A 13,115-nucleotide genomic window follows, 5' to 3' on the forward strand; every position below is an offset into this window, starting at 1 on the left:
TGTACTATGAGAAAAAGAGTGCACACTTTTTTTTGAAGAGTGTGCCCTCTTTGCAAAGAGTACACATTGTTTCAACATGAGTGCACACCCAACAACTTTGCTCCCATGATGACAAAATGGCCAAATGACAACAAATAAAAGGAACATTCCTGGAAATGACACAAGATACTACACAAAATAAACATTTTCTGGCTGTTTGCATCAAGAATGCCGTGAACATAAGTGACTAACATTACACCCTTCGTTTTCAAGATGATCAGAACCTTGCAAGTAATATTGCCTTTGTTTTAGCTCTGTGAGACGTGATGATTCTATTCCTCCATCAGCAGAGTATGTAGATTGTTTATTTTATACAGCGATTGGACTAATGGGCCCCAGCAGAGAAACATGGACATTTCAAATGAAGCAAAAATGCTAGTTTGAATTTTTGATGCCACTCCAGGGAAATATTCTTAACATATTTAATAGCCGCTAAAATGAAAGGCTCCATCTCTCTTCCCTGGTACCCTGGAATCTCCTGGAGTTACTTCCCCTCCCTTCATATTCAGTGTGTTCATGGAAGCACAGTGATGTCAACGATTATTGAAAAGCTTTTAAAAGATTAGTCCAAGGTCATCTGGAATGTCATGTTCAGAGCTCTAAACTGTTGTGCAAAAAAAATCAGAGGCATTCAGAAATCTTTGTATCCTGCAAGTCAACCAGTATATGCCACCAGTAAAACTAATTCACCAGTTTCATTTCCAGATACTTGTAGAGGCTCATTGTCCCTACTATAGGTTGATTTTTGTTAGCGAAGAGTAAATATATTCCCTGATCTAGACAATATGTCAGTGCTAACAGGAAATAGTAGTTTTTGCGTTCTGCCTGTAGATGGTAGTAGAGAGTATTTTGGATAAAAGCTTAGTCTAACCAGGGGTTTCCAAACATGTCCAGAGAAATCTCCCACTAACTGGGGTTTCAGGCTATCTTCAGTAAATATTCATAAGGTAGATGTGCATACACTGCTTCCATTGAATGCAAATTTATTTCATGTAGATCTATTGCAGATATCCATAAAGCCCAACGGGCTTTGGGTCCCCCAGAACATCTTAGTAATCCCTGGTCTAAGCTTTTATCTAATGGGGAAAGTGCTAATTAGTTTCCATCTTTTCCCTGAAAAGCAGGAGTGTGTAATTACATTTTTTTTTCCATGTTGTTACTTTTCATTTGTAGGTTATTTTGTTCCACTTCATTTATTTGAAATAAAATAAGCAATCAGGTCAATATTCAGCAGCAGCTATGTGGGTAGGAGCAGCTCCAATCCAAATACTGTATATTGTTTGTTTATAATAATAGCCCGCCTCTAATAATGGTCCACTCCCCGCTTCAGGGCCGAAAAACCCTGTAAATTTCATCTTAAAGCCAAATGTAGATTCCCCCCAATAATAGCCCACCCTCTGACATGTGCAGTAACTGCCATTGCTGTCCTCCACCTTCCACCCCCCTGTGATGACTGGATCTCTCTTCTTAGCTCTTCTCATGGTTGTGACACTGGGCCAGTGCAAGTCCTTGAGCATACACAGATGCTCAAGGTCCTGCACCAGCCCAGGGTCATAACCATGAGAAAAGTTAAGAGAGACTGGTCATCGCAAGGGTGGAGGAAAGCGATGATGGTTACCATGGAGGGCAGGGTAGAGGACAGAAATGGTGGTCATCATGGGATGGATGGATGAAAGAGAGAAATGGTGCCTCCATTAATAACCCACCCTAGATTCTAGATAACCCAATGTTTCTATTAATATCCCAGGCATTTATTAGAAACATTATGGTAAATGCATCCTACCAAGCCCATATCTGAATTTTCAGGGGCATTATCTGGATTATGCTGCTGAAATTTCTTTCTGACAACCCTGGCACTATCTGGGTAGTGCTTGGCAGTTAGTGGTGATATTGTTTATTATTTATCTTGAATTTGATAAACCGCCTAATCCAGCATGCAGGTCAAGGTGGTTTCCAAATATAAAATTAACATAAAATATTTGAAAAGAACACCAGGAGAATCAATAGGAAAGATAACAACTTACATTCAGACAAAGAGAACAAATACAAATGTGATACTTCATGTGGGTAACCAAGATTCAGGCTCTGCTCACTGATTCTGTCACTGCACTACTAAAAACCAAAGAAATGTTTTTTTTTAAGCAATTTTAATTTTGTGAATGACTGCTTTGATAAAATGTGAAGTGGAAGATCGTTCCATATTGTCTGCTAACTGGGCAACTACCCAGATAAAGTTAAGACAGCAAAGAGATTGTCCTAACTTTATCCAACTAGCTATCCAGGTACCAGTTTGAATAGCATTCCTATTCAAGCAAACCCCACAAAGAACAACCATATCTCAAACAACTAATTATTACCTGAATTGGTTATTACTGTATTTACCATTAACTTTCTCTTTGCTTCATGTACAATTTCTCATTCATAATAGATTTTCTAAATGCTAAACTTCCATAGTTATTCCAGTATGTTTATGATATTGTATTGTAAAATTGGATTCTTACAACACATTACTTTCTTATGTATTATTTTTTGTTATGTATCCCATACTGTTCATTGTAAGCCACATTGAAGTCAAACTTGTTTGGGATAATGTGGGATATAAATGTCACAAATAATAATAATAATAATCATAATAATCTCGGAGTCCTGGGTACTGCAGGCAGCCATATTATACCCAGATATTGAGCACTGGCCAGTATCAAGACACTGATGCTGATTATCCAAGTACAAAAACCATAGTAGCTGGCCTTTAAATCAAACACTGATTACCATGGCTGAATATTTGGAGAGGCAGAAGGGAATATGAATAGAGAAAATAAACCAAAGGAAAATGAAACATGACCTTCCACCTCTCTGGACAATCTTACCCCATCCATGGGGTCTCCAAAGTGCAACTGGATAGGAGCAATCTTCAGTCTTTCCAATCTCACCAGCGTCAACTCCCTATTTTGAAATGTGGACCCAGTAGAGCTAGAGGAATTTAGGATTGTTTCTGCTTTATTTGTACTTTGGAAAACAACAGTCAGCATGGCTAAAAGGTGAAGTAAAAGAGGTTATTAGAGTCAAAAGATTATCCTTCAAAGAATGGAAAAAGGACCCAAATGAAGAAAATAAGAAGCAACATAAGCACTTGCAAGTTAGTACAAAACATTAATAAAGAAGGCTAAAAAGAATATGAAGAGAAACTTGCTGCAGAGGCTAAAATTCACAGTAACAACTTTTTCAGGTACATCAGAAGCAGAAAGCCTGAGAGGGAATCTGTTGGACCATTAGATCATGAAGGAATAAAAGGGGTACTCAGGGAGGACAAAGCCATAGAGGAGAAACTGAATGAATTCTTTGCTTCTGTCTTTACGGAAGAAGATGTCAGAAATCTACCTTTAATGGAAATGGTTTTCAAGGGTGATGATACAGAGGAAGTAAAAGAAATCTTGGTGAATCTGGAAGATGTACTGATCCAATTGACAAATTAAAGTGTAGTAAATCACCTAGACCAGATGGCATACATTCAAGGGTACTCAAAAAAACTCAAGCATAAAATCGCTGATCTGCTGTTAGTAATATGTAAACCTGTTGTTGAAATTATCCGTAGTACCTGAAGATTGGAGGGTGGCCAATGTGACGCCAATTTTTAAAAACAGCTCTAGGGGTGATCTGGGAAATTACAGACCAATAAGTCTCATGTCAGTGCCGGGCAAAATATCGGAAACTATTATAAAGAATAAAATTACAGAACACATAGACAAACATGGTTTAATGGGACAGAGTCAGCATGGGCTCAGTCAAGGGAAATCTTGCCTCACCAATTTCTTTCATTTCTTTGAAGGTATGAATAAACATGGATAAAGGTGAGCCGGTTGATGTAGTGTATGGTAAAATTATGTATCATACCTGATAATTTTCTTTCCATTAATCATAGCTGATCAATCCATAGACTGGTGGGTTGTGTCCATCTACCAGCAGGTGGAGATAGAGAGCAAACTTTTGCCTCCCTATATGTGGTCATGTGCTGCCGGAAACTCCTCAGTATGTCGATATCAAAGCTCCATCCGCAGGACTCAGCACTTAGAGAATTACACCCACAAAGGGACACCGCCGAAACGGGGGAGGGGAATTAACCCAGCTCATCCCCACACAAGTGGGGGAGGGGAATCCGTCCAGCTCATCCCCGCGGAGCGGGGGAGGGACACCACACCCGCCGATGCGGGGGGATCTGGCTTATCCTGCAACCGCAACCGCGGGAGGAGCTGACTGACCCTAACACCGCCGAAGCGGGAGGGGTACAAAGCTGCCCTACAGCCGCACGAAGCGGGAGGGAGTGCCGGCAGAATTTAAGTCTCAATCCAGCCCCGTAAAACGGAGGGGAGAGGAATGCAGCAGCTCACTGTAACACAAACTCGTCTCAACTCTTGAAGAATCCAAGTGAAAAAACTTGAACACGAAGTCCTCCTGAAGGAACTGAAGACTAAACTTGAACCTAAAATTCAACCAGAATATAAACAGTACAGATATCTGGGAGGGGCTATGGATTGATCAGCTATGATTAATGGAAAGAAAATTATCAGGTATGATACATAATTTTACCTTCCATATCATCATGCTGATCAATCCATAGACTGGTGGGATGTACCGAAGCAGTACTCACCCAGGGCGGGACATTGAAATCCCTGACCTCAACACTGAAGCTCCAAACCGGGCCTCCGCCCGAGCAGCCACAGTCAAGCGGTAATGCTTGGAGAATGTATGGGCCGATGCCCAAGTTGCCGCCTTGCATATCTCTGCCAAGGAGACGGACCCGGCCTCTGCCATCGAGGCCGCCTGAGCTCTAGTGGAGTGGGCCTTCAGCTGGATAGGCGGCACCTTCCCCGCGGCCACATAAGCCGCTGCCATGGCTTCCTTGACCCATCTTGCCACTGTAGGCTTAGCAGCCTGCAGACCCTTACGAGGATCTGCAAACAGGACAAACAGATGATCCGATTTCCGGACACCATTGGTCACTTCCAAGTATCTGATGATGACCCGTCTCACATCCAGATATTCGAGAGCAGAATACTCTTCTGGGTAGTCCTCCCTACGAAAGGAAGGGTGACAGAGCTGCTTACTCACATGGAAGCGAGAAACAATCTTGGGTAGGAAGGAAGGCACTGTGCGAATAGTCACTCCTGCCTCAGTGAACTGCAGAAAAGGCTCTCGACAAGAGAGTGCCTGGAGCTCGGAAACTCTTCTGGCTGAAGCGATAGCCACCAAAAAGACTGCTTTCAACGTCAGGTCTTTCAGAGATGCCCTCGACAAGGGTTCAAAAGGCGGCTTTTGCAAGGATCTTAGCATCACGCAGGCACCACTGAGTGCAGAGGAGGGCGCAGGTGATTAACTCCCTTGAGGAAACGCACCACATCTGGCTGCGAAGCCAGGGAAGCACCCTTCAGGCGGCCCCAGAAGCAAGCCAGGGCCGCTACCTGGACTTTCAGGGAACTGAGCGACAGGCCTTTCTCCAGACCTTCTTGCAGGAACGCCAGCACTGAAGAAATTGGAGCAGTAAATGGAGAAAGTGAACCTGCTTCACACCATGCTGCAAAGGTACGCCAAACCCTGGCGTAAGCAGTAGAAGTAGAGCGCTACCTCGCTCTCAGCAGAGTGGCGATGACCTTGTCTGAGAAGCCCTTCTTCCTCAGACTCTGCCGCTCAATAGCCAGGCCGTAAGACCAAAGGGGGAGGAATCCTCCAACACCACGGGACCCTGATGTAACAGGCCCTGCTCCACTGGCAGTCGCAGAGGTTCGTCCACTGAGAGCCTGATCAAGTCCGCACACCAGGGACGTCTGGGCCAATCCGGACCCACCAGGATTATCCGGCCCGGATGCTTTGCTACCCGGTCTAGCACCCTGCCCAACATGGGCCAGGGCGGGAACACATAGAGAATCTCTTGTGTCGGCCACTGTTGGAGAAGAGCATCTCTCCCAGGGATCGAGGGTCCCGTCCTCTGCTGAAAAAGCGCGGCAGTTGGCAATTGGCCGATGACGCCATCAGATCTAGGCTCGGCTGGCCCCAGCGCTTCGTGATGTCCAAGAACGCCTGAGCAGATAGCTGCCACTCTCCGGGCTCCAAGGTATGGCGACTGAGAAAGTCCGCCTTGACATTCATGACCCCGGCAATGTGGGCCGCTGACAGCTGTTCCAGGTTCGCTTCCGCCCACTGGCTTAGATTCATGGCCTCCTTGGCTAGAGGGGCGCTCTTGGTACCTCCCTGGCGGTTGACATAGGCCACAGCCGTGGCATTGTCCGACAGGACCCGTACAGGCTTCAACGCCAGTACCGGGATGAACTCCAAAAGCGCCAACCGAATGGCTCTGAGTTCCAGGAGGTTGATAGACCACTTTGCCTCTGCAGGAGATCAGAGCCCCTGCGCTGTCCTTCCCAAGCAGTGGGCTCCCCAGCCTGACAAAGAGGCGTCCGTCGTGACGACAATCCACTCCGGGGTCACCAGAGGCATTCCTGCAGACAACTTGTCTGTCTGCGTCCACCAGCTCAGCGCCTTGCGCACTGCTGGGTCCAAGGGAAGGCACACAGCATAATCCTCCGACATCGGAGTCCAGCGCTGCAGCAGAGAGTGTTGTAGTGGTCTCATATGAGCCCTGGCCCAGGGCACTACTTCCATCGTGGCCGTCATAGCCCAACAGCTGCACATAGTCCCAAGTCCGAAGAGGAGAGGCTACTAGGAACTGGTCCATCTGAGCCTGAAGCTTGACAATCCGATTGTCTGGCAGGAACACTCTGCCCACTTGGGTGTCAAATCGAACTCCCAGATACTCCAGGGACTGAGTTGGGCGCAGCTGGCTTTTCTCCCAGTTGATGATCCACCCCAGGGAGCTCAAAAGAGCAACCACCCGGTTCACAGCTTTGCCGCACTCTGCATAAGAGGGGGCTCGGATCAACCAGTCGTCCAGATAAGGATGGACTTGTACTCCTTCCTTCCTCAGGAAGGCCGCGATGACCACCATTACTTTGAAGAAGGTCCGCGGAGCAGTAGCAATCCCGAACAGGAGGGCTCTGAACTGGAAGTGTCGGCCCAGTACTGCAAAACGCAGAAAGCGTTGATGAGGAGGCCAGATGGGAATATGCAAGTCCACTTCCTTGATGTCCAAGGATGCCAGGAACTCTCCTGCCTTCACTGCCGCTATAACAGAGCGGAGGGTCTCCATGCGAAAGTGCCTGATTGACCCCTTTGAGGTCGAGGATAGGCCGTACAGAACCTCCTTTCTTTGGTACCACAAAGTACATGGAGTAACGTCCCTTGCCAAGCTGATTTTCTGGCACCGGAACGACCGCACCCAGGCGGATCAGATTGTCCAAGGTCTGCTGCACTGCCACAGCTTTGACCGGAGACTTGCAGGGAGAGAGTCAAACCCGTCTCTTAAGGGTCGGCAGAACTCTAGCTTGTAGCCGTCTCTGATGACTTCCAGCACCCAAGCGTCTGAAGTTATTGTGGTCCACTTGTCCCGAACCGAGGACAGCCGTCCTCCAATCTGCACTGGAGCGTGGACCAAGGCCCCGTCATTGGGTACAAGACCCTAGGGGAGGACCGGAGGGAGCACCTCCGGGACGGCGGTCTCTGCGAAAGGAATGCTGCTTGGGGGAGAAGTTCCTCTTGAAGGAAGAGGGGGCAGAGGAGCCCGACCTGCCCGGGCGGTACCGACGGGCTTCCTGAAACCGTCCCCTGGAGGTACCGGGGCGAGCACTAGCCCGAGCCCTGACCTCTGGTAACTTCTTGCCCTTAGACGTGCCGAAATCGGTCACGATTTTGTCCAGCTCGACCCCAAAGAGCAGCTTGCCTTTAAAAGGCAATCTAGCCAGGCGGGATTTAGAGGCGTGGTCAGCAGACCTATGCTTCAGCCAAAGCCACCGCCGCGCAGAGATTGTCTGAGCCATGCCTTTAGCTGAGGCCCTCAAGACATCATACAGCAAGTCTGCCAAATAGGCTAAGCCCGATTCCAGGGCCAGCCAATCAGCCCTCAAGGAATGATCCGAGGGGGAAGCCCGCTGCACCATAGACAGGCAAGCCCTGGCCACATAGGAGCCGCAAACTGAGGCCTACAAACTTAAAGCAGCCGCCTCAAAGGACGACCTTAAGGCCGCCTCCAATCTTCTGTCTTGGGCGTCCTTTAGGGCCGTGCCACCTTCCACCGGCAACGCCGTTTTCTTAGTCACCGCAGTGATTAAAGAATCCACGGTAGGCCACAGATAGGCCTCACGTTCACTTTCAGGCAAAGGATAGAGGCGGGACATAGCCCTAGCCACTTTAAGGCTCGCTTCCGGGACATCCCATTGAGCCGAAATTAAGGTGTGCATGGCATCATGCACGTGGAAGGTTCTATGCGGGCGCTTCGTCCCCAGCATAATGGCAGAGCCAACAGGGGCTGAGGGAGAGACGTCCTCCGGAGAGGAAATCTTCAAAATGCCCATGGCCTGCATTAACAGGTTGGGCAAATCCTCTGAGCTAAAGAGCCGCGCTGCAGAGGGGTCATCCGCTCCATCCGAGCGGGGATCCGTCTCCTCCAAGGAATCCGCAAAGGACCGTTGGGAGAACTCAGATACGCTGCCCTCATCTACATCGGAGGAGACAAAGTCCTCCAAGGCCTGGGAATCAACCCGAGGGCGTTTAACTCCGGGGCCTCACCTCTTTACCAGACGAGGGAGCAGGGGCAGCGTTTTGCATAAGGGAGGCCTGATGCAGCAGCAAAACAAACTCGGGGGAGAAACCCCCCAGACTGTGCACTTCCGCAGCCTGGGCTACAGCCCTAGACACACCCTCAACCGGCGCTCGCAAGAGCGGGGGAGAGACATGCTGCGCATCCAAGATGGCGTCCGGCGCGACACTCCGCGAAGGAGCCGCGCGGGAAAAACGGCGCTTAACTTTAGCCGCTTTTGTGCCGTCGCCCAAATTAAGGGCGTTCATGGCATCAATGTCTCCCACCTCAAGGGCGGCCCAAGAAGAAGCCGTCCGAGCCGCGTGGCCGGCCAATATGGTGGAGGCGAGCCGCGGGGGATGGGAGTTTATGGCGGGAAAAACCGCCACACCGAAGGAAGGACCGGGACACTCATCGGTCACGAAACTGTCACCCAACAAGGGCGATCAGACTTTAAGACCCCCGCATCCCCTCTAGAAGCGCACACGCGATCCGGGGAGCGACTCTTTGCGCCCTCGCCCTCCGACGCCATAGGCCACGTGGAGACCAATCGGGGAACCCCCTGCCCGCCATAAAAGGTAAAAATTACCTGCTTTCCGCTCCGAGCTGTAACGACCTGGTGTCCCAGTGAGTAGCTGCAATAAACATTTAAATAAACGTCGAAATAAACGCCTTTAAGGACGTTCAAATTTTTTTTTTTTTTTTTTTTTTTAACGGAGCCAGCGGGAGGGGGGAGAAAAGGAGGGACCTGGCGCCACCAGGTTTGCACTTGCTCAAGAAGAGCCCTCAACCCCAGGCACTCAACAAAACCTAAAAATTAGGCTTGGAGGCCTAGTCAGAGCTGCTGCTGTGTGTGACCACCACCTGCTGAGATAGAGAACATACTGGGGAGTTTCCGGCAGCACATGACCACATATAGGGAGGCAAAAGTTTGCTCTCTATCTCCACCTGCTGGTAGATGGACACAACCCACCAGTCTATGGATTGATCAGCATGATGATATGGAACTAGATTTTCAGAAAGCTTTTGATAAAGTTCCTCATGAGAGACACCTGAGAAAATTAAAGTCATGGGATAGGAGGCAAGGTTCTGGTGTGGATTAGGAATTGGTTATTGGACAGAAACAGAGGGTAGAGTTAAATGGTTATTTCTCTCAATAGAGGAGGGTGGAGTGCCACAGGAATCGGTACTATTTAACATATTTATAAATGATATGAAAATCAGAATGACGAGTGAGGTGATTAAATTTGCAGATGATACAAAACTATTCAAAGTTGTTAAAACTAATGTGGACTGTGAAATATTGCAGGAAGACCTTAGGAAATTGGAAGACTGGGCATCCACATGGCAGATGAAATTTAATGTGGACAAATGCAAGGTCATGCACATTGGAAAGAATAATCCAAATCATGATCACCTGATACTAGGGTCCACCTTGGGGTCAAGAAAAAGATCTAGGTGTCGTAGCTAATACGCTGAAATTTTCTGCTCAGTGGCCAAAAAAGCAAACAGGATGCTAGGAATTATTAGGAAAGAGATGATGAATAAGACTGAAAATGCTATAATGCTCCATGGTGCAACCTCACCTTCAGTATTGCATTCAGCTCTAGTCGCCGTTTCTCAAAGAAGATAGAATTAGAAAAGGTTCAAAGAAGAGCAGCCAAAATGATAAAGGGGATGGAACTGCTCTTGTATGAGGAAAGGCTACAGAGGTTAGGGCTCTTTAGCTTGGAAAAGAGATGGATGAGGGGTGATATGATTGAGGTCTACAAAATCCTGAGTAGTGTAGAACAAGTAGAAGTAAATTGATTTTTTACTCATTGCAAAAGTACAAAGACTAGAAGACACTTTCAAAACAAATAGGAGGAAATATTTTTTCTCTCAACAAATAGTTAAGCTCTGGAACTCTTTGCCAGAGGATGTGGCAACAGCGGTTAGCGTATCTGGGTTTAAAAAAAAGGTTTGGACAAGTTCCTGGAGGAAAAGTCTGTAGCTTGCTATTGAGACAGACATGGGCAAGCAACTGCTTGCCCCAGGATTTGTAGCATGAAAAGTTGCTACTAATTGGGTTTCTGCCAGGTACTTGTGACCTGGCTTGGCCACTGTTTGGAAACAGGATACTGGGCTAGATGGACTATTGGTCTGACCCAGTATGGCTACTCTTATGTTCTTATGAGTCATCCAGGAAGGGGTGTGACATATATAGATGATGTGGAGACAGGCCCTGGAGCCTTGAAGTTTTCATTGTTGGTGACACTGCTTTGAGAGACTGGAAGAGAGTTGGACCAGGCTTGAGCTGGTGTTTGCTTGCTATGAAAACAAAATTAAATGAAAAGTAAATACAATTTTGTTTGGGTTGATTTCATTTCATTTTCAGGACAAAATAAAACAAACGTACAGCCTTACTGACAGATTGGAGCTTTTCAAGACTTCAGCAGCTCCTGAGAGGAAAAGATGTCGAGCCTGGAATTCTAATGAGGAAGAAAGATTTGGCCAGAAGTGAAGGAATCTAGCAGGAATGTACAATTTTTTAAAACAATATATCCTATGTTGTTTTGTGGTGTTTTTTTCCTTCCCAAAATGACTGGAAAAAAATCCCGAATTTGGGGGGGGTTTGATGTGTAATTAATAGTATGCATGCTTTTAAAAGAACACACACTTTTCACAAAGAGTGCACACTATTCCCCGGATTCTATAAATGGCAGCCAAATTTGTGCACAATCCTGGGATCCATGAGCAAATAAATTAGTTGATGAACTGTTTTGGAGGCCGTATCTTGTTAAGGATGTAAAAAGAATTGAAGCGGTGCAAAGAAAAGCTACGAGAATGGTATGGGATTTGCGTTACAAGACGTATGAGGAGAGACTTGCTGAACTAAACATGTATACTCTGGAGGAAAGGAGAAACAGGGGTGATATGATACAGACGTTCAAATATTTGAAAGGTATTAATCCGCAAACGAACCTTTTCCGGAGATGGGAAGGTGGTAGAACAAGAGGACATGAAATGAGATTGAAGGGGGGCAGACTCAAGAAAAATGTCAGGAAGTATTTTTTCACAGAGAGAGTAGTGGATGCTTGGAATGCCCTCCCGCGGGAGGTGGTGGAAATGAAAACGGTAACGGAATTCAAACATGCGTGGGATAAGCATAAAGGAATCTTGTGCCGAAGGAATGGATCCTCAGGAGCTTAGTCAGGATCGGGAGGCAGGGCTGGTGGTTGGGAGGCGGGGATAGTGCTGGACAGACTTGTACGGTCTGTGCCAGGGCCGGGGTTGGGAGGCGGGGCTGGTGGTTGGGAGGTGGGGATGGTGCTGGGCAGACTTGTGCGGTCTGTGCCGGAGCCGGTGGTTGGGAGGAGGGGCAGGTGGTTGGGAGGCGGGGAGAGTGCTGGGCAGACTTATACGGTCTGTGCCCTGAAGAGCACAGGTACAAATCAAAGTAGGGTATACACAAAAAGCAGCAAATATGAGTTATCATGTTGGGCAGACTGGATGGGCCGTGCAGGTCTTTTTCTGCCGTCATCTACTGTGTTACTATGTTAACTATCAGTAATTGGCTGTTAACAATCACTGTTCCCCCTAAACTGAGCAGAAGTCCTCCATCTATAGCCCTGCCAGTGTGTGTATGTGTGTGTGTGTGTGGGGGGGGGGGGGGTGCTGTTTCACCGTCACATTTTCAATAATGAGGGACAGGCAAGTTCTGCAGGATTCCAGGGAACCTGTCTGTTCCTAGAGATTGAAAACACTATATTGAAGCACCACCCCCTATTAGTAGCAATGCAGTTGGAGGACACCCGCTCAGCTTAGAAGAAACCGTGCTAGCAATCAATTATTGATATTTATTGGCTCTAATTTGGATTTGCGCACAGATCTGCCTGTTTGTTATTCTATAAAGATCTGTTCCTCAATCCTCTTGTGCACAACCCAAAACCGGTGTGGCTATGGGATGGGCATATGCAGGTCAGGGGTGTTCCATAGCATTACATACAGCATTATAGAATTTGGGGATTGCATGCCCAAGTTGTGCGCCAGGATTTACACCAGGTTTCAGTTGGTGTAAGTCCTTGTGCCCAAAGTTGGGTGCTGGAAAACGCACTAAGTGCTATTCTAGTAGCTCCCAAGCCTATCATGGGGGGTCTCCAGCCAGTCAGGTTTTCAGGATATCCACAATGAATATTTAGGAGAGACATCCGCATGCACTGTCTCCATGGCATGCAAATCTCTCTCATGAATATTCATTGTGGATATCCTGAAAATCCAACTGGCTGGGGAGCCCCCAGGGCAGGTTTGGGAATCACTGAGCTATTCTATACAGAGCACTCAGCCCAGAGAGCCCTTTATAGAATAGTGAATTTTTTTTCTGGTGCCTATTTTTCAGTACCACGTATTGAAT

The 13,115-nt window shown here is 47.3% G+C and overlaps 1 protein-coding gene across 1 annotated transcript in view; it reads right to left on the reverse strand.

Annotated features, from left to right (window-relative positions):
• The window catches only part of LOC115472531 (UPF0160 protein MYG1, mitochondrial-like), an 83,541-nt gene that overhangs the window by 30,041 nt on the left and 40,385 nt on the right, over positions 1-13,115 (reverse strand). The window contains exon 2 of the mRNA XM_030206825.1: positions 2,907-3,070. Coding sequence (XP_030062685.1) covers positions 2,907-3,070 — 164 coding nt within the window. The remainder of the gene's footprint in view (positions 1-2,906; positions 3,071-13,115) is intronic.

This window comes from Microcaecilia unicolor, chromosome 6 (assembly GCF_901765095.1).
Source record: "Microcaecilia unicolor chromosome 6, aMicUni1.1, whole genome shotgun sequence".
In the NCBI taxonomy this organism is placed as follows: domain Eukaryota; kingdom Metazoa; phylum Chordata; class Amphibia; order Gymnophiona; family Siphonopidae; genus Microcaecilia; species Microcaecilia unicolor.